The sequence below is a fragment of the Elephas maximus genome, chromosome 18, assembly GCF_024166365.1.
Source record: "Elephas maximus indicus isolate mEleMax1 chromosome 18, mEleMax1 primary haplotype, whole genome shotgun sequence".
NCBI lineage: Eukaryota > Metazoa > Chordata > Mammalia > Proboscidea > Elephantidae > Elephas > Elephas maximus.
This window is the reverse complement of record NC_064836.1, coordinates 79,665,850-79,684,104: the sequence shown is the minus strand read 5'-3', so window position 1 is coordinate 79,684,104 and position 18,255 is coordinate 79,665,850. Positions and strand designations below refer to the sequence as shown.

The following is an 18,255-nucleotide window of genomic DNA, read 5'->3' as shown; positions in this document are numbered from 1 at the left end:
GCGGTATGGAAATAATACAGTCATAAAGAGACCTGGATTCTACTCTTCACTTTTCTATTTATTAACTGTGGGACCACAGGCCTCAGTGTCCTCACGTGAAGATAGGGGTTGGACTACATTAGTGCTAAAGTAGTCATCCAGCCCTAAAATTCTACTGATTTTGCCAGATTGTCTACAATCAGTGTCCTTGGCCAGGGAAAACAAGCCTCCAGCGTTCCCTTGTTGGGTGTGTGTGTGCACGCACGCGCCTTCAAATGGTTTCGTGTCTACTCAATGGTTGAATCTTTTCCTGGTCATTCCAGATGAATTGGTAAAAACACAATAAGAAGTCAAGGGCATAACTGCAAAATGGGAGGTATAAAAGCAGACTGGGACAAGGGAAAGCCAAGAAACCAGCAGACCTGGAGCTAATAGTGGGTTGGCCAATAAATGTCCATGGTACTCAAGTCCTTAAGGTCAGAATATTAGGAGATGGTGAAGGGGCTGCATAAGGTTCCAGTCCAAGTGGAAGAGGCAACAAAAACAGAATACACTGGGAGTTCTCATAAAGTCCTGAAAATAGACAATGCCACTTAATGAGAAGTCTTCTACTACTGCTGGATCAAGTAGTGATCATGGGGCCTGCAGATCATCCACTTTAGGAAAATATGTAATTTGACCTTGCTAGGCTTTGGGATAAGAGGTAAGATTGGGTCCTGCCACATCATTTTGACCATGGAGACAACTCCAAGACACACTGTTTGGTAGCCCTGACCAATGACCCCCTTAAGGATAGACTTTAGGAGGGCCCCTCTCCTAAGACAGAAGAGCTGTGGAACGCAGGTAAGGCCAAGTCAAAGAAGCAGTGTCTGGGACAAAACGGTAGATTGAGTCTGGCAACATTAGCAAAGCAAAAGAAGGCCTGGTGGCCACAGACACAAGGACATGAAGGAAACAGGCCTGAAAGCGAGTACAAAGACATCAAGCCAGTGGCTTTTTTTTCCTCCGCCAAACTAATGGAAATGTGGGAAAAGAAAGGCTTTGGCCTCCAAAAGCAAATTAGTCATTTCTCTTTCGGCTTTTAATTGAACACACAAACTATCCGAGCACTGCAGGACAGGGCCATGGGGTTAGCTCTCACACTCAGCTGTAATGGTAACACACGTGGAGCTTATCTTCTGAGAGTGACAACTCGAGCTCACTCTTGGAGCCATGTTAGGAATGTAGCAATAAGAAACTGTCATGTTCTCCCAACTCTCTTCTCAAAACATGGAGTATGTTTTTTGGGAAAGCATCACTGTACTTGTATTATACCCCAGAAGGCCATTAGAGTACTCTAGAGTCATGAATTTACCTCCACTAGGGGATTCAGTGGGTTTTTTTTGGAAGGCGATTCAAGGAAACTTTGGTGGCATAGTGGTTAAGAGCTACAGCTGCTAACCGGAAGGTTGGCAGTTCGAATCCACCAGGCACTCATTGGAAGCTCTATGGCCAGTCTGAATCAACTTGATGGCAACAGGTTTAACGGTTTAGGGGATTCAAACTCTCACTGAAATTATTACAGCCAAAATCTGAAACTTTACTGCCTTTGGATGGTCTCCCACAAACTGAAATGGAATTCAGATGCTTAATGGAACACAGGAAGAAAACAAAATGAATGAGTTTTATCTCATATCCTGGGAGACTTGGCTGAAGTTATACGGCAACTATTTCAAAATTGAGAAAAGAGATGAAGCTAACCTATGTGCTGTGGAACACATTTGAAGATTAACTATAATGCAGATTTTTTTTTTCCTGTAATTCAATTTATACATTGTAAGAAACAAACAAAAATTAATCTTATGGAGATCCCCAGAGGTTTTTTTGTTTTGTTTTCTTGTAAGAGACCACCGATATTTATTTGAACCGAGTAAGAGTTAAAAGTCTATAACTATGTAGTGACCAATGAGCTTTAGTGGAAAGAGGCCTGGTTTCTTCCCTTCCTGGTTGTATTGGTTGGGCTTCAATGCCCTCATGTACTTGGGGCTAATAAACCTTCCTTAATTCACTGGGGCTGTTTGTTAAGACTAATTAAAAAAAAAAATATATATATATATATATATAAATTTAATAGTCCTGTGTAAAGTAATATTAAGTATTAATTATCATCATCATCATTTCTATTAGAAACCTCTGACCTAAGGTGGATCCCTGGTGGCGCAGTGGTTAAGAGCTTGGCTGCTAACCAAAATGTTAGCAGTTCAAATCTACTGGCCGCTCCTTGGAAGCCCTGCGGGGCAGTTCTACTCTGTCCTATAGGGTCGCTATGAGTTGGAATAGAGTCAATGGCAACGGGTTTGGGTTTATCTTTTTTTTGGTAGCTTAAGTGCGAGTGTACGTCCCAAGAACTTGGTGGAAAGATAAACACAGTGGCAGAGGTAGGGCCTTCTGGTTTACCTAAGAATTCTACCTCCAATTCTACACCATGGGCAATCTTTTTTTTATAACACGGAAAAGTTGCAGGAAATGGTTTAGCCACCTTGAATTTTAAAAGCATTGGGAAACATGCTTAAGGCAGATTATATGCTTAGCTTTCAAACCTCTGGTATATTACTGAACATCTAAGGATTTCTGATTTTTTGAAAAGAACATGAATTGAAGGCCAATTATACACAGCGTGGTGTAAGGCAAGAATAGTGAATGTGAAGCTACCACATTAAGAGAAGCCAGCAACAGCAGAAGAGCTATGTAACATCAGTAGAATCAACATTTCTGTTACAGACATCAACTTCAAACAATTCTAACCTTTGCCGGGGATAGCTTACAAATGTTAAAATTATCCTTATTATGGTTTCGTGTTCTGTCCTCTATATTTATATCCCCCAGAGTAAAGTTTTAATAAGCAGTGATAGGTTAGAGGGAGGAGGAAGCAAAGGGCCTAGATAATTCACAAAGTCTATAGTCACCACCTGAACAAGTACATATCGGGGATGGTATCAAAACAACAACAACAAAAAGGTCACTTTAAATTACTGGTAATTTCTGATACTCAAACTACCCTGATTCCTTTTTTCTGGCCTCATAAAATGAGTTTGTACTGTACACTGAAGGACTGGCATGTTTCAGCACAGGTGCTCCAAAATTTTGTCCCATACACATTAATACCAAAAAAACCCAAAAAACCCAGTGCCCTCGAGTTGATTTCGACTCGTAGCTATCCTATAGGACAGAGTAGAACTGCCAGTGAATGTAATTAAATATTTCCAATAATAACTCTACTTCCACCAACCACTTGGGACTACCTGTAAGACTCAAAATTGACTTACTTCTGCCCAAAAGGGCAGAAAATTAGGGCTGCAGAATCTGGTGCTTCCAGGATCACGTGACACAGACAGCCTAGTAATGAAATCACCAAGTGTTAGAGGGGAAATGGAATTTCAAGTTCACGTAGTACTCAGTATCACCATTCATCCCATCCCTAAACGCGGGCGTCACACATATACTTAAAACAAATGTGCAGAGTGAAATCTCAGCGAAATTTCTAATCCTGCACTGAAAAGTTCTAATTAGTGGCAGAGCTGAGACTAGAAAGCAGGCTCCCCATTTCCTACGGAATTGCTCTCCCTGTTACCCTGCACATGCTGCCGCTGCCTTTCACATGATGTAGCGTTTTCAGTGTTCAAAAAACAAAACATTTACAACACAGATGAACCCCTGAGACTAAGACAACCTTTGAACTTGGAACAAGCTATTTCTAGAGGTCATCTTTTAGCCAAGTAATAGGTTGGCTTATAAAATAAACAATATCACCCAGGAGTAATGTGTTCCCTATATGAGACCAAGTGGTCAGCATTTACCCAAAAGCCAAGATGAGACGGCAAGGAGGGGAAAGGAAGCTAGATCAATGGAAAGACGACAAACAGAATGGAAATAATGAGAAAGCTGCCACACAGTTAAACTTATAACCAACATCATGAAACAATTTGTCTAAAATGTAACTTTTCTGTGTAAACTTTCACCTAAAACACAATAAAATATTATTAAAAAATAATTTTTAAAAATTTAGAACAGTATCATTTCAGGCAAAGAGTACTACGGTCTTAAACGTATGTTTAAGTTCTCTGATAGTTCATCAATGCCTTATGTTCATCAAATCTGTGCAGAATATATTTTTAAAATGCACCAGAGCTAATGTATCAATTTTGAAACAGCATATTTAATGCTGAGAACAGCACGGCAGTTTACCTTTTGTTTTGCCAGTATTTAAACCAGAAATATTGTATTTTTACACAAATGCACACTATACGTTTTTTTCCAACCACGCAACCCCCTTGCTATTTTCGTAAGCAAGCTATGCTGCCTGTTCTATGTGTGGGTGTGTTATTTACAGGGGCACGTTATTTGCTGGAAAATACAGTAATGCTCCAAAGGAGTTGTCAATGTGAAATAACAGGTCAGAAAACAGACATACCGACGGCATTTCCTGTAAAACAACATAAACGTAGACATGGGTCACATGAACACACCTTCCAACCAAAAAAATGTCATGTTTAATAATCGCTCAAATAACAAACTTGAATAATTTCAATAAACATCTTTAAACCTGAGTATTTTTGATGAATGGCTTAGGCCAAATGTGCATTTTAATTTTTTTCCTGTTTTCAGTAAAGGCATGGTAGTATATAATAACAGAGCAACAGACTGGGAGCCAAGAGATGTGGACGTGGTCATTAAGTTCCCCTCTCTGGACATCAGTAAATCAAAGGAGGCGGACTGGGTGATCTCTAAGATCCTTTCTAGTTCTGAAATGAAGTGACCTCTGGTGAAGGATGACAAAAGCAATCAACTCTTCTAAAACATCTACAGTGGAAAAAAGGGAATCAGTGGGAAAAAGGGAGGGATGGGTCCTTAACCATCACAGAAATTAGGATTTACCTAAAGGGTTCAATATTGAACAGAAATTAGATGAAGTCACAAATAAATACTGCTGACTGAAATGAAATCTGCACCTAGGACCTACAACTTTGCTAATTAATATGGAACTTTTCCTTGGCTACACATAAGCCTCAGACATTCCATATGGGGAAGGGGACCCGGGGTGGCGCACATAGTTTGCTCTTGGCTACTAACAAAAAGTTTGCTCTTCTAACCCAACCAGTGTCAAGGTCTATCGAAAGAAAGGCTTGGTGATCTGCTTTCACAAAGATTATGGCCAAGAAAACCCTCTGGAGTAGTTCTACTTTGTAACATGTGGGGTCGTCATGAGTCATAATTGACTCAAAGGCCAACAGGTACGTTGGTTTTAGATGTAGGGAGAGTGTGCTAGGGAAAATGTTCAGGTCAGGGGTCACTTCTGCAGGCATGCCTGTGCCCAGCCACCAGGACAGCTCCACAATGTCCTACTCTAACTGCCAAAACTTCTGCCTGCAACCTGAACTGCAATGCTGCGTATTTTTAGCTACAAACAATTCTAATTTCTGTTCAATGTGGTTCAAAGGTTACAAAACCCCCTTTAACAAAGTAAACTCCTGTGACACATTGCTGGAGTCTTAGCAGGAACCTGATAAAAAAAAGTTTTGTTTTAAAAATGAAAAATAACCTAATTATGGACAGGCAGGTCTAATGCTATTGGTTAAGCTATGTAAATTGTACCTTTTTCTACACAGTTAGACTACCTGAAATTATGCAATGAATACTGCTTCTTTTACCTTCTATAGGGTGAAGGGCATCCAGGAAAGGTTGCTTGTTTGACCATTTATCCCCACTTCCTAAAAACAATGACAGAAAAGGAAAAGTGAAACTCTACTCCTAGTATAAACACATACACTAAAAAATGACAAAATACAAGATGACTTAAACTAAATGTACAAAACATGAAACATCACACAAATAAGCCAAATTTGTATTTTAGCAACTTAATTCTCAAAACTGTATTTGCTATCTAAAATAATGAGACTAATACAGAAAACAAATTAAAAACAAATTGGTCTTTTATGAAATATATTGTTGGATAATTTTTGCAACTTTAATCATGGTAATCTGAAGATCAGTTAAAAGGGGATGAAAGCTGCTGTTTTTACCTAAGAATGATGTTTTTCCGCTGGAACCAGAGAAAGAGTAGTATCAATATACAAATAAAAGAGGTTGAAGTATAAGTGCAAATAAAAAAAAAATAAGTCAAAGGTCACACAGAGGAACACACAGGTATGTATGTTTACACATGAAGATAGCTGCATTTAAAGCCTCATTCGAGAAACATGAAATGCTTCACATTTGGCCATGCACACAGGATGCAGACAGACATGGGATGAACAGCTCACGGTAGTCACGACACCAACACATGCAGGAAGACGCTACAGAAACCCGACTACCAGGACACGTGGCTGTGCTGAGCCAGATGGAAAGACTTATCTTTTATGTGAAAGGAAAGGAGTCCTGAGCTTTGAGAAGAAAGAGACTTTAAGACAAGCCCTGAAGAGGCTCAAGGGCCCATCAAGAGCCCAACAGTGAGGCACATGCTCAGAGCACAGGAGGGACGGGTGGAGAGCAGGAAGGCTCTAGTGCCCTCTGGAATAACAGTTATGGACTGAAGGAGGTGGGAGAAGAGTCTAGCAAATGATGAAGCACTCGGATGGAAAAAAAAGATGGAGGTTACGATTTAGGAGTGGAGAAAAAGGTCCACAAGAATCCTCAAGTGTCAGAGAAGGTATAGAAATTGTGGGGTTTTCACATGAATAGGAAACTGGTGTGGTTTCAGGAGGCGGCAAGGTGTGGTCCTGGCATGAAGGTTGCCAAGCATGAGGAAAACAAGAATTAACAGTCAAGAAAAGAGGTGGGTAAGGGCTCAAGAAGATGAAATTTAAAAAATGCACCAAATATAGATGAGCAGAAGCAATTTTAGGATTCACATGGAACTCTAAAATAGAGACAAATCGGAGTTTTGACTAGGGTTCCGAGTGAAGGAAATCTGTCTTTGCAGTTAGTTGCAGAGTCTAGGAATAATGAAGACGCTTGCGCCAGGAGCTGGTGACGTTGAAGCAAGCAAAGGAGAGGAAGGGGCACAGGCGGGGCATGGAGGGCACTGCTCGACGATGGATTCACAATGAAGGTGGCTGAGAAACCTTATGGAGGGTGGAAGGCACCAATACCTTTTTCTGGAACATTAGGCTTCTCCTTTTTGTGCTTATATTTGCTGACAATTTTGTGGAATAAGTTCTTTTTCTGAGACTGGAATGGACCTACAGACAATATTAATATAAATACATCTTAATTCACAATGTTTTAGAAAACAGTACTCTGTGTTTCTAAACAATCATGCCCTCCCCCTCCCACCTGGGAAAAAGCAAACTGACTTGCAAGAAACATCTTGCATCTTCAACTTATCTGACTAAATAGCTCAGCACCCTTCTTCAGTGAAACTGTCTGAGGAACGTGTTGGACGGAAGCCTCCATTAGGGCCGGGACTCCCTAAGCAGAAACTGCAGGTTTAGTGGGTGCTACAGTGGTAGCTGATGGCTTTTAAGAGACCACAGCCAGTGACCGCGGAGCGGCTTAGTCTGTAATCCGGCAAAGATCTTACTTTAAAGATTCCTAAATACTGTGAAGGATGACACTTGTATTTCACTGCTCCTAAGAAAACGATTTTCACAAAAAGGACAAAGTTTTGCCTGCTATAGCATTAGGTAGCTTTCTGGTCTTTTCTGCACATATTCTAGGAAGAAAAAATGATTTTAAAATACTTGCAAAAAAAATGATGTTTTTCTGGGGTGGGAAGTCTCAGATTCTACCTTAGTTTTCTCAGATAATTAAAAAAGAAATAAGATTTTTCAGTTATCCATCAGAAATACCAATACTGATGATTTCCCAAACACAGGTTGCTTTTTAGACTTAGCTGATAAAAAAAAAAAAAATTTTTTTTTTTTTTTACTCCTGACTTAATCATTTTACGTCATTTTTCTGCTTCCTCATCTGTAAGTTGGGGTAATAACACCGGACTTAGAGGGTTGATGTGTGGGTTAGAAAGTCAGTACTTTGGAAAGACTGCTCTTGTCAGGGTCACCAATGACCCACCTGCTGTGAGGCCCATCATCAGCTCTCAGTCCCCACCCTACAGGGCGGTCAGTAACGTCTGACACACCTGAGCACGCCGCTGTCCACACCTCCACCTTGAAGGTTTCCTTCACTTGGCTTCTAGGACATAACCTTTCCTTGTTTTCCCTCCTCCCTCACTAATCCTTCTCGCTCCATCTCCTCTGCTTCCTCCTCTTCTCCCTTAATTCTGGGATGCTCTGGGTTTGGCACTGCCCTATATATTTTTTTATATTTACTCTCACCCCTCTGGTGATTTCTCTAGCCACATGTTACAGACTGATGACTCACTCTAGCCAGATCTCTCTCTAGTCCACATATTCTAAAAAGTCTTTGATCTTAGAAATCTTAGAAGGATCTACCTGATTCAGAGCCTATTTCCTCTACCCCCTCTTCTTCCTCCCCTGCAGCTGCACTGCCTCCTGGCTGTCCCCAGCACCTGCATTCTCATTCCTGGTTTAGGACCCTGGCACAAGCTCTAATTGCTGCCTACAAAACGCTCTTCCCCAACATACTCACGTGGCTAACTTCTGTACAGCCTTCAAAGCCTGCTGGGCTATCTCCTGACCACCGTATGTAAAACTTCCATCTACCCCATACACCTATCACTTGTGATTCTCCTTACTCTTTTTAAATTGATTTTTAACAGCTTTTATTTTCAGATATAATTCACATACCACACAAGCCACCTATTTAAAGTATACAATCCAAAGGTTTTTGCCATATTCACAGATATGTGCAACCATCACTATAGTCAATTCTGGAACATTTTTATTATCTCAAAAAAAAAAAAATTCTACTCTTCAGCTATCATTCCCTTCTCCCCTCAGTGACCCCATCTCTAAACAATCGCCCATCTACTTTCTGTCTCTATAGATTTGCCTATTCTTGACATTTCATATAAATGGAATCAAATAACATGTGTTCTGTTGTGAGTCGTTTTTTTCACTCAGCATGTTTTCGAGCTCATCTGTGTTCCAAGAGGTATCAGTATTTCATTCCGTTTTTATGGACAAATAATATTCCACTGCACGGCTAAACCACATTTGTTCATCTACTCATCAGCTGATGGACATCTGGCCTGTTCCCACGTTTTGTCTATGATGAATAATGCTGTTATAAACAATTGTGAACAAGCTTTTTTTTTTTTAATGCTATCATTAGATTTTCTTTATTGCTTAACATCGAGGTTTTTTCTTGTTTAAAACATTTATTTTATGCATGCAAACTTTTTTTGTTAAATAGTTAAATTAGCTTTTCCATCTGCATGATAACTTGTTATACATGTTTTGAATTATAAAATGCGTGTATATATATATTTAGTTTCTCATTCAAAAGTGTATATACGAATTGTTTTGTGACACTGGTTGCAATCCACACAATGTGTCAGCACTCTCCCCCTTTCCATCCCGGGTCCCCTGAGTCCATTCGTCCAGTTTTCCTGTCCCTTCCTGCCTTCTCCTCTTTGCTTTTGGGCAGGTGTTACCCATTTGGCCTTGTATGCTTGATTGCACTAAGAAGCATGACCCTCATGGATATTACCATTTGTTTTACAGGCCTGTCTAATCTTTGGCTGAAAGATGGACTTTGGGTGTGACATCAGTTCTGAGTTAGCAGTGTGTCCAGGATCCATAGCCTTGGAGGTTCCTTCAGTCTCTGTCAGGCCAGTAAGTCTCATCTTTTTTTGTGAATTTGAATTTTGTTCTACATTTTTCTCCTGCTCTGTCCAGGACCCTCTATTGTAATACCTGCCAGAGCGGACAGTGGTAGTAGCCAGGCACCATCCAGTTCTTCTGGGCTCAGCCTGGTGGAGGCTGTGGTTCATGTGGCCCATTAGTACTTTGGACTAGTATTTTGTGTTTTTGGTTTTCTTCATTCTCCTTTGCTTTGGACAGGATAGGTCCAACAGAAGTATCTTAGGTAGCCGCTTGCAAGCATTTAAGACCCCAGGCAATACTTAACCAAAGTAGGATGTAGAACATTTTCTTTATTAACTATGTTATGCCAATTGACCTAGGTGATCTCTGAGACCATGGTCCCCAATCCTCAGCACCAATAACTTGGTCCCTCCAGGCAGTTTGGATGTCTCTAGGAAGCTTCTAAGACTTTGCCTTGGTCAACTTGTGCTGACTCCCCTACACTGTGCTGTCTTTCCCTTCACCAAAGTAAACACTTATCTACTATCTAGTTTGAGATTTCACCTCCTCTGCCCCCACCCCGCCCAGTAACCATCAAAGATTTTTTTTTCTGTGTGTAAACCTTTTCTTAAGTTTTTATAATAGTTGTCTCATACAGTATTTGTCCTTTTGTGATTGATTTATTTCAGTCAGCATAATGCTCTCCAGATTCATCGATGTTCTCAGATGCTTTGCAGATTCATCATTGTTCTTTATTGTTGCATAGTTTTCCACTACATATATGTACAAATTTGTTTATCCATTCATCTGTTGATGGACACTTAGATTGTTTCCATTTTTTGCTACTGTGAATAACGCTGCAGTGAACATGGGTGTGCAGATGTCTATTTGTGTGATGGCTCTTATCTCTCTAGTATATATTCCTAAGAGTGGGATTACTGAATCAAAAAAAAAAATTTTTTTTTTAATGGTATTTCTATTTCTAGCTTTTAAGGAGGTGCCATATCATTTTCCATAGTGGTTGTACCATTTTACATTCCCACCAATAGTGCATAAAAATTCCAATCTCCCTGCAATTTCTCCAACATTTATTTTCTTGATTGATGCCAGAATGTTGGGGTGAGATGGTATCTCATCATAGTTTTGATTTGCATTTTTATAAAGGCTAATGGGAAACTCTGGTAGCATACTGGTTAAGAGCTATAGCTGCTAACCAAAAGGTTGGCAGTTCGAATCTACCAGAGCTCCTTGGAAACACTACAGGACAGTTCTACTCTGTTCTGTAGGGTCCCTGTGAGTTGGAATTTACTCGATGTGAATGTGTTTGGTTTTTTAATGGCTGGTAATCCTGAGCATTTCCTCACGTGTCTTTGTTAGCTGCCTGAATATCTTCTTTGGTGAAGTGTCTGTTCATATCCTTTGCCCATTTTTTAATTGGATTATTTGTCTTTTTGTTGAGGAACTGAAGTATTCTACATACTTTAAAGATTAGATCCTTGGCAGATATGTCATAGTCAAATTTTTTTTCCCAGTTTGTAAGTTCTCTTTTTACTCTTTTGGTGAAGTCTTTTGAACAGCGTAAGTGTTTAATTTTTAGGAGCTCCCAGTTATCTAGTTTATCTTCTGGTGTTTGTGCACTATTAGTTATGGTTTGAATTTATGCCATATATTAGGGCCCCTAGTGTTGTCCTTCGCAATGTTATCCATAATTTGTTATGATCCACTCAGTCGAATGTCTTTGCATAGTCAATAAAACACAGGTAAACATCCTTCTGGTACTCTCTGCTTTCAGCCAGGATCCATCTGACATCAGCAATGATATCCCTGGTTCCACGTCCTCCTCTCAAACCTGCCTGAATTTCTGGCAGTTCCCTGTCGATATACTGCTGCAGCCGTTTTTGAATGATCTTCAGCAACATTTTGCTTGCATGTGATATTAATGATATTGTTGTATAATTTCCACATTCGGTTGTATCACCTTTCTTGGGAACAGGCATAAATATGGATCTCTTCCAGTCAGTTGGCCAGGAAGCTGTCTTCCATATTTCTTGGCATAGATGAGTGAGCACCTGCAGTGCCGCATTTATTTATTGAAACATCTCAATTGATATTCCATCAATTCCTGGAGCCTTGTTTTTTGCCAATGCCTTCAGAGCAGCTTGGACTTCTTCCTTTAGTACCATTGGTTCCTGATCATATGCCACCTCTTGAAATGGTTGAACACTGACTAATTCTTTTTGGTATAATGACTCTGTGTATTCCTTCCATCTTCTTTTGATGCTTCCAGTGTCATTTAATATTTTCCCCATAGAATTCTTCACTATTGCAACTCGAGGCTTTAATTTTTTCCTCAGTTCTTTCAGCTTGAAAAACACCAAGTGTGTTCTTCCCTTTTGGTTTTCATAACAAATTATGGATAATGCTGCTAAGAATGGGAATTCCAGAACACTTAATTGTGCTAAGAAGGAACCTTTACATAGATAAGAGGCAGTTGTTCAGACAGAACAAGGGGATACGGATTGGTTTAAAGTCAGGAAAGGTGTGTGTCAGGGTTGTATCATTTCACCATGCCTATTCAACCTGTACGCTGAGCAAATAATCTGAGAAGCTGGACTATATGAAGACGAACGGGGCATCAGGATTGGAAGAAGACTCATTAACAACTGGCGTTACACAGATGACACAACCTTGCTTGCTGAAAGTGAAGAGAACTTGAAGCACTTACTAATGAAGATTAGAGACCATAGCCTTCAGTATGGATTACACCTCAACATAAAGAAAACAAAAATCCTCACAGCTGGACCAATAAGCAACATCATGAAAAGTGGAGAAAAGGCTGAAGTTGTCAAGGATTTCATTTTACTTGGATCCACAATCAACAGCCATGGAACAGCAGTCAAGAAATCAAACGATGCATTGCATTGGGTAAATCTGCTACAAAAGGCCTCTTTAATGTGTTGAAGAGCAAAGATGTCAGCTTGAAGACTAAGGTACACCTGACCCAAGCCATGGTATTTTCAATTGCATCATATGCATGTGAAAGCTGAATAATGAAGAAGGAAGACCAAAGAAGAAGTGACACCTTTAAATTGTGGTGTTGGCAAAGAATATTGAATATACCACAGACTGCCAAAAGAACAAACAAATGTCTTGGAAGAAGTGCAACCAGAATGCTCCTTAGGAGCAAGGATGGCGAGACTCCGTTTTACATACTTTGGATATGTTGTCAGGAGGGATCAGTCTCTGGAGAAGGACATCATGCTTGGCAAAGTACAGGGTCAGCGGAAAAGAGGAAGACCCTCAATGAGGGATTGATACAGTGGCTGCAACAATGAGGTTAAGCATAACAATGACTGTAAGGATGGCACAGGACAGGTCAGTGTTTCATTCTGTTGTGCATAGGGTCGCTATGAGTTGGAACCGACTCAGCACCTAACAACAACGTCGTCCTTATTTTTTCTTCCATGATCTTTATCATTTTAGGTTTTATATTTAGGCCTTTGACCCATTTTGAGTTAGTTTTTCTGTATGGTGTGAGGTATGAGTCCTGTTTCATTTTTTTTACAGATGGACATCCAGTTTTACCAGTACCATTTGTTAAAAAGACTGTCTTTCCCTCCATTTAACAGATTTTGGTCCTCTGTCAAAGATTCACTGACCACAGGTGCATGGATTTACATCTGGGTTCTCGATTCTGTTCCATTGGTCTATGTTTCTGTCATTGTACCAGTAGCAGGCTGTTTTGACTACTGTGACTGTATAGTAGGTTCTGTGATCAGGCAGTGTGAGGCCTTCTACTTTGTTCTTTTTCTTCAGTAATGCCTTCTTTAACCTTTCCTTTCCATATAAAGTTGGTGACTTAGTTTTTCCATTTCGTTATAAAGAATGTGATTGATACTTGGATTGGGATTGCATTATGTCTGAAGGTCACCTTGGGTAGAACTGACATTTTCACAATGTTGGGTCTTCCTATCCATGGGCATGGTATGTTTTTCCATTTATGTAGGTCTCTTTCGGTTTCTTGCAATATTGTTTTGTAGTTTTCTTTGTATAGGTCTTTTACAACCCTGGTTCGATTTATTCCTAAGTATTTTACCTATACAACTATAAATACTATAGCATTTATAATAGCCCCTAAAAAGATAAAATGGTCTTGTTTTCCAGATGACCTTTTCGAAGTTCTCTGTGTCAGTGCATAGTAATCCAACTGATTTTTTTGTACGTTAATCTTGTATCCTGCTACTCTGGTGAATCTTTCTATTAGTTCTAGTAGCTTTCTTGTGGAATCTTTGGGGTTCTCTATGTATAGTATCATATCATCTTTGAATAGGGATAGTTCTACTTCTTACTTTCCAATTTGGCTGCCCTTTATTTCTTTTTCTTGTTTTGTTGCTCTAGTTAGGACTTCTGGCACAATTTTAAACAGGAGTGGTGATAAAGGGCGTCTTTGTCTTGTTCCTGTTTTCAGGGGGAATGCTTTCAGCCTCTCTCTGTTGAGATGTGAAGAGGTCTTTGAGTGTATGTAGGTGTACAATACTCTCAGATATATACTGGGTCATATGATAATTCTATGTTTAACTGTCTGAAGAACTGCCATACTGTTTTTCAAAGTGTCTGTACCATTTTACATCCCCACCAGCAGTATATGAGGGTTCTAGTTTCTGCACGTCCTCATCAACGCTTACTATCTGATGTTTGATTCTAGCCGTTCTAGTGGATATGAAGTGGAATCTATCTCTTTATGGTCTTGACTTATAATTCCCTAATAACTAATGAAGTCAAACATCTTTTCATGTGTCCCTTGGCCATTTGTGTATCTTTGGAGAAATGTCTACTCAGATCCTTTTCCAATTTTTTTTATTTGGGCTGTCTTTTATTACTGAGTTGTTAAGAGTTCTTTATGTATTCTAGATAAAAAGTCCTTTATCAGATACATAATTTCCAAATATTTTCTCCCATTCTACGGGTTGTCTTTTCACTTCGTTATTAGTGTCCTTTGAAATACAAAAGTTTATAATTCTGACAGAGTAGAATCAACCAAACTTTCTTTTGTTGCTCATGCTTTTGGTGTCATATCTAAGAAGCCATGGCCCAATCCAAGGTTATGAAGAGTTACCCCCATGTTTTCTTCAAAGGGTTTTACAGTCTTAGCTTTCACATTTAGGTTTTCAATCATTTTGAGTTAATGTTTTTATGAGGTGTTAAGGGTCCAACTTCATTCTTTTGCATGTGAATATCTGGTGTCTTACCACAATTTGTTGAAAAGACTACTCTTTCCCTGTTAAATGGTCTTGGCACTCTTGTCAAAAATAAGGAACTATTAGCACATGAAGGAGCCCTGGTGGTGCAGTAGTTAAGCACTCAGCTGCTAACCAAAAGGTTGGTGGTTTGAACCCACCCGCTGCTCTATGGAAGATGTGACAGTGTGCTTCTGTAAAGAATACAGCCTTGGAAAACCTATGGGCCAGTTCTACTCTGTCCCATAGGGTTACTATGAGTCGGAATCAATTTGACAGCAATGAGTGGTGGTGGTAGATAAACACATGGGTTTATTTAGGACTCTCCATTCTACTCCATTGATCTATATGTCAATTACTATGCCAGTACCACATTGTCTTGATTACTGTTGCTTTGTAGTAAGTTTTGAAATTAGCAAGTGTGAATCCACCTACTTCGTTCTTCTTTTTCAAGACTATTTTGGCTATATGGGGCTCCTTGCAATTCCGTATGAATTTAAGAATCACCTTGTCAACTTCTACAAGAAGTCAGCTGGGATTCTGACAGAGATTGCACTGAATCTGTGGATCAGCTTGGGAAATGTTGCCATCCACATCTTTTGATTCATGAATATGGGATATTTTCCCATTTATTTAGATCTTCTTTTTTTCAACAATGTTTCATAGATTTCAGTTATGTGTTACATTTATTATATTTATTCCTACGTATTATATTCTTTTTGATGCAATTGTAAATGGATTTTCTAAAATTCATTTTTGGATTGTTCATCGAAAGTGTACAGGAATAGAATCGATTGACCTATCTTTGCTGAACTCATTATTAGATTAATATTTCTTTTTTTTAAGTGGATTCCTTAGGATTTTAAATATATGAGCTCATGTCATCTGCGAATATAGTTTTACTTCTTCCTTTCAAATGCAGATGCCTTCTATTTCTTTTTCTTGTCTAACTGCCTTGGCTAGAACATTTAGTACAATGTTGAGCAGAAGCGGTGAGACACCCTTGTCTTATTCCTAATCTTTGGAAGAAAGCTTTCGGTATCATGTGAGCTGTGGGATTTTCATAGATGCCTTCTATCTGGTTGAGGAAGTTCTCATCTATTCCCTCCTATTCATCATTGAGTGTTTTAACATGAGTGTTGAGATTTGTGAAATCCTTTTTCTGCATCTATTGAGACGATCATATATATATATACATATATATATAAACTATTGAGATGGTGTATTACATTAATTGATTTTTGGATATTAAACTAAACTTGCATCTCTGGGATAAATTGCACTTGGTCATGGTGTGTAATTCTTTTTATATGTTGCTGGATTTGGCTTGCTAGTATCTTGCTGAGGATTTTTGCATACATACTCCTAAGAGATATTGGTCTGTAGTTTTCTTGTGATATCCTTATCTGGTTTTGATAAAAATGGCCTCATAGAATGGGGTGGGAAGTGCTTCCTCATCTTCTGTTTTTTGGAATAGTTTGTAAAGAATAGATATTCTTATTTAAATGTTTGGTATAATTCAGCAGAAACACCATCAGGCCTGGATTTTTATTTCTGTGGGTAGCTTTCTGATTAATGATTCAGTCTCTTTATTTGTTACAGGTCTATTCAGATTATTTATTCTTGAGTCAGTTTCAGCAGTTTGTGTATTTCTAGGAATTTGTTCTTTTCATCTAGGTTTATCTACTTTATTGGCATACAAATGTTGATAGTATTATTTTATAATCTCCTTTTCATTTCTGTAAGGTCGATAGTAACATTCCCTTTATCATTTCTGATTTTAGTAATTTGAGTCTTCTAACCTTTTCTGTTGATCAATTTAGCTAACGGTTTGTCAATTTTGTTGATCTTTTCAAAGGATCAGCTTTTGGTTTCACTGATTTTCTCTATTGTTTTTCTATTCTTTATTCTGTTAATTTTTGCTCTAATCTATATTATTTCCTTCCTTATGCTTGCTTTATGTTTAGTTTGCTCTTCCTTTTCCTGTGACTTAAGGTGTAAGCTAGGCTATTGATTTGAGACCTTTTTTTTTTCTTAATATAGGCATTTGCAGCTGTCTAAGTTGGATCCTTTAGAGAAGTAAAACCAGTGAAGTGTCTATATATAGTGGGGGGAGGAGGGGCAGAAAGAGAGAGAGAGAAACAAAGATTTATATCAAAGAAATGGCTTATGTGGTTGTAGAGGCTGGAAAGTCCTAAGTCCATGGGTCAGGCTGGAGGCCTCTCCTGACTCACACAGCTGCAGGGGCTCACAAACCTAAGAGCAGGAGGTTAGACAATAGGCCTCTGGCTCACACACTGTGGAGGCTGACTGATACTATAAAACTGTGAAAGTGTATTTTGATGACTACACCAAGACATTCCTCCAAATAACCAATGGCAAACACTCCTGAATTGACTGGTAGTAGTTTGAAATGCAATCAGAAAATGCTTCCTTGTTTGTTTCTTTGGGAAAAGGTGAATAACAAAATAAAATAAATTTAACAAGTACAAAGAAAATATACTGTGTGAACATAACGCATTAATATTACAGGTGTTCTCTGTAATCCATTTGCAGTCACTGCCTCATATGTATTTTGTACAACCCTGGGAACCACATGCTGATACACCTGAGTGATACCTGGGAAATCATGGAAAATGGAGTTAGAAGGAAACAGAAAAGTAATTTCAAGACATCTCAGGATCTAAGGATCCTAGTGATTTAACCGCAGGAAAATAATTTAATAGTAATAAGGTACTGGCTCATGGGAGAGTGATTTGTGCATTCATTACCGTGTATAAGGACAAAGGCATAAAGACGTGGCTCACAGGAGCAAATGTCTGATGTGTGGACACAGCTTTTCACACCCAATCACACTCAGAAATCCAACAAGTACAATTTAACTGAGGAGAAAGCTAAGGATAGGGTGCATCGGTTTTACCAAGAAAGAAGAGCATCCAGAGTGACTGTGCAGAGAGAAGCTTTTATAAATTTACTCTGCATTAACAGACATGTTTAAACTTCCTTCTATCCCACAAAACTGTAGCTATAAAACAAATCTAAGTAAATGACAACTTTAGATAAAACCAAAAAACCAAACCCAGTGCTACTGAGTCGACTCCGACTCATAGCGACCCTATAGATAAAAAAGTGACAAATTTGAAAAGAAAGAGTAACAGATACAATCTCAATGCAGTCACCGAAAAGCAGCAATTTTAGAGTCAAAAAGCGAACAATTTGATTTTTGCCCACCAGTACGGTATGTATGTCTGATACCTTGTCTAAAGGAAATAAAGTCAAAAGTTGTTATAAATAGCAAATATTGTCTTTTGCCTTAATTAAGACGCTAATATAGA

General features: G+C 38.9%; 1 protein-coding gene across 7 annotated transcripts in view; it reads right to left on the bottom strand.

The window, feature by feature from the left end:
• BBX (BBX high mobility group box domain containing) overlaps positions 1-18,255 on the bottom strand; it is a 294,477-nt gene that overhangs the window by 18,039 nt on the left and 258,183 nt on the right. For 5 of the 7 annotated variants that reach the window (XM_049858245.1, XM_049858248.1, XM_049858249.1 and 2 more), the window contains 2 exons: positions 7,107-7,196; positions 5,667-5,726 (listed from right to left, as the gene is read on the bottom strand). In XM_049858245.1, the coding sequence (XP_049714202.1) occupies positions 5,667-5,726; positions 7,107-7,196 (150 nt within the window). The remainder of the gene's footprint in view (positions 1-5,666; positions 5,727-7,106; positions 7,197-18,255) is intronic. The other 2 variants (XM_049858250.1, XM_049858251.1) reach the window with 1 other exon arrangement.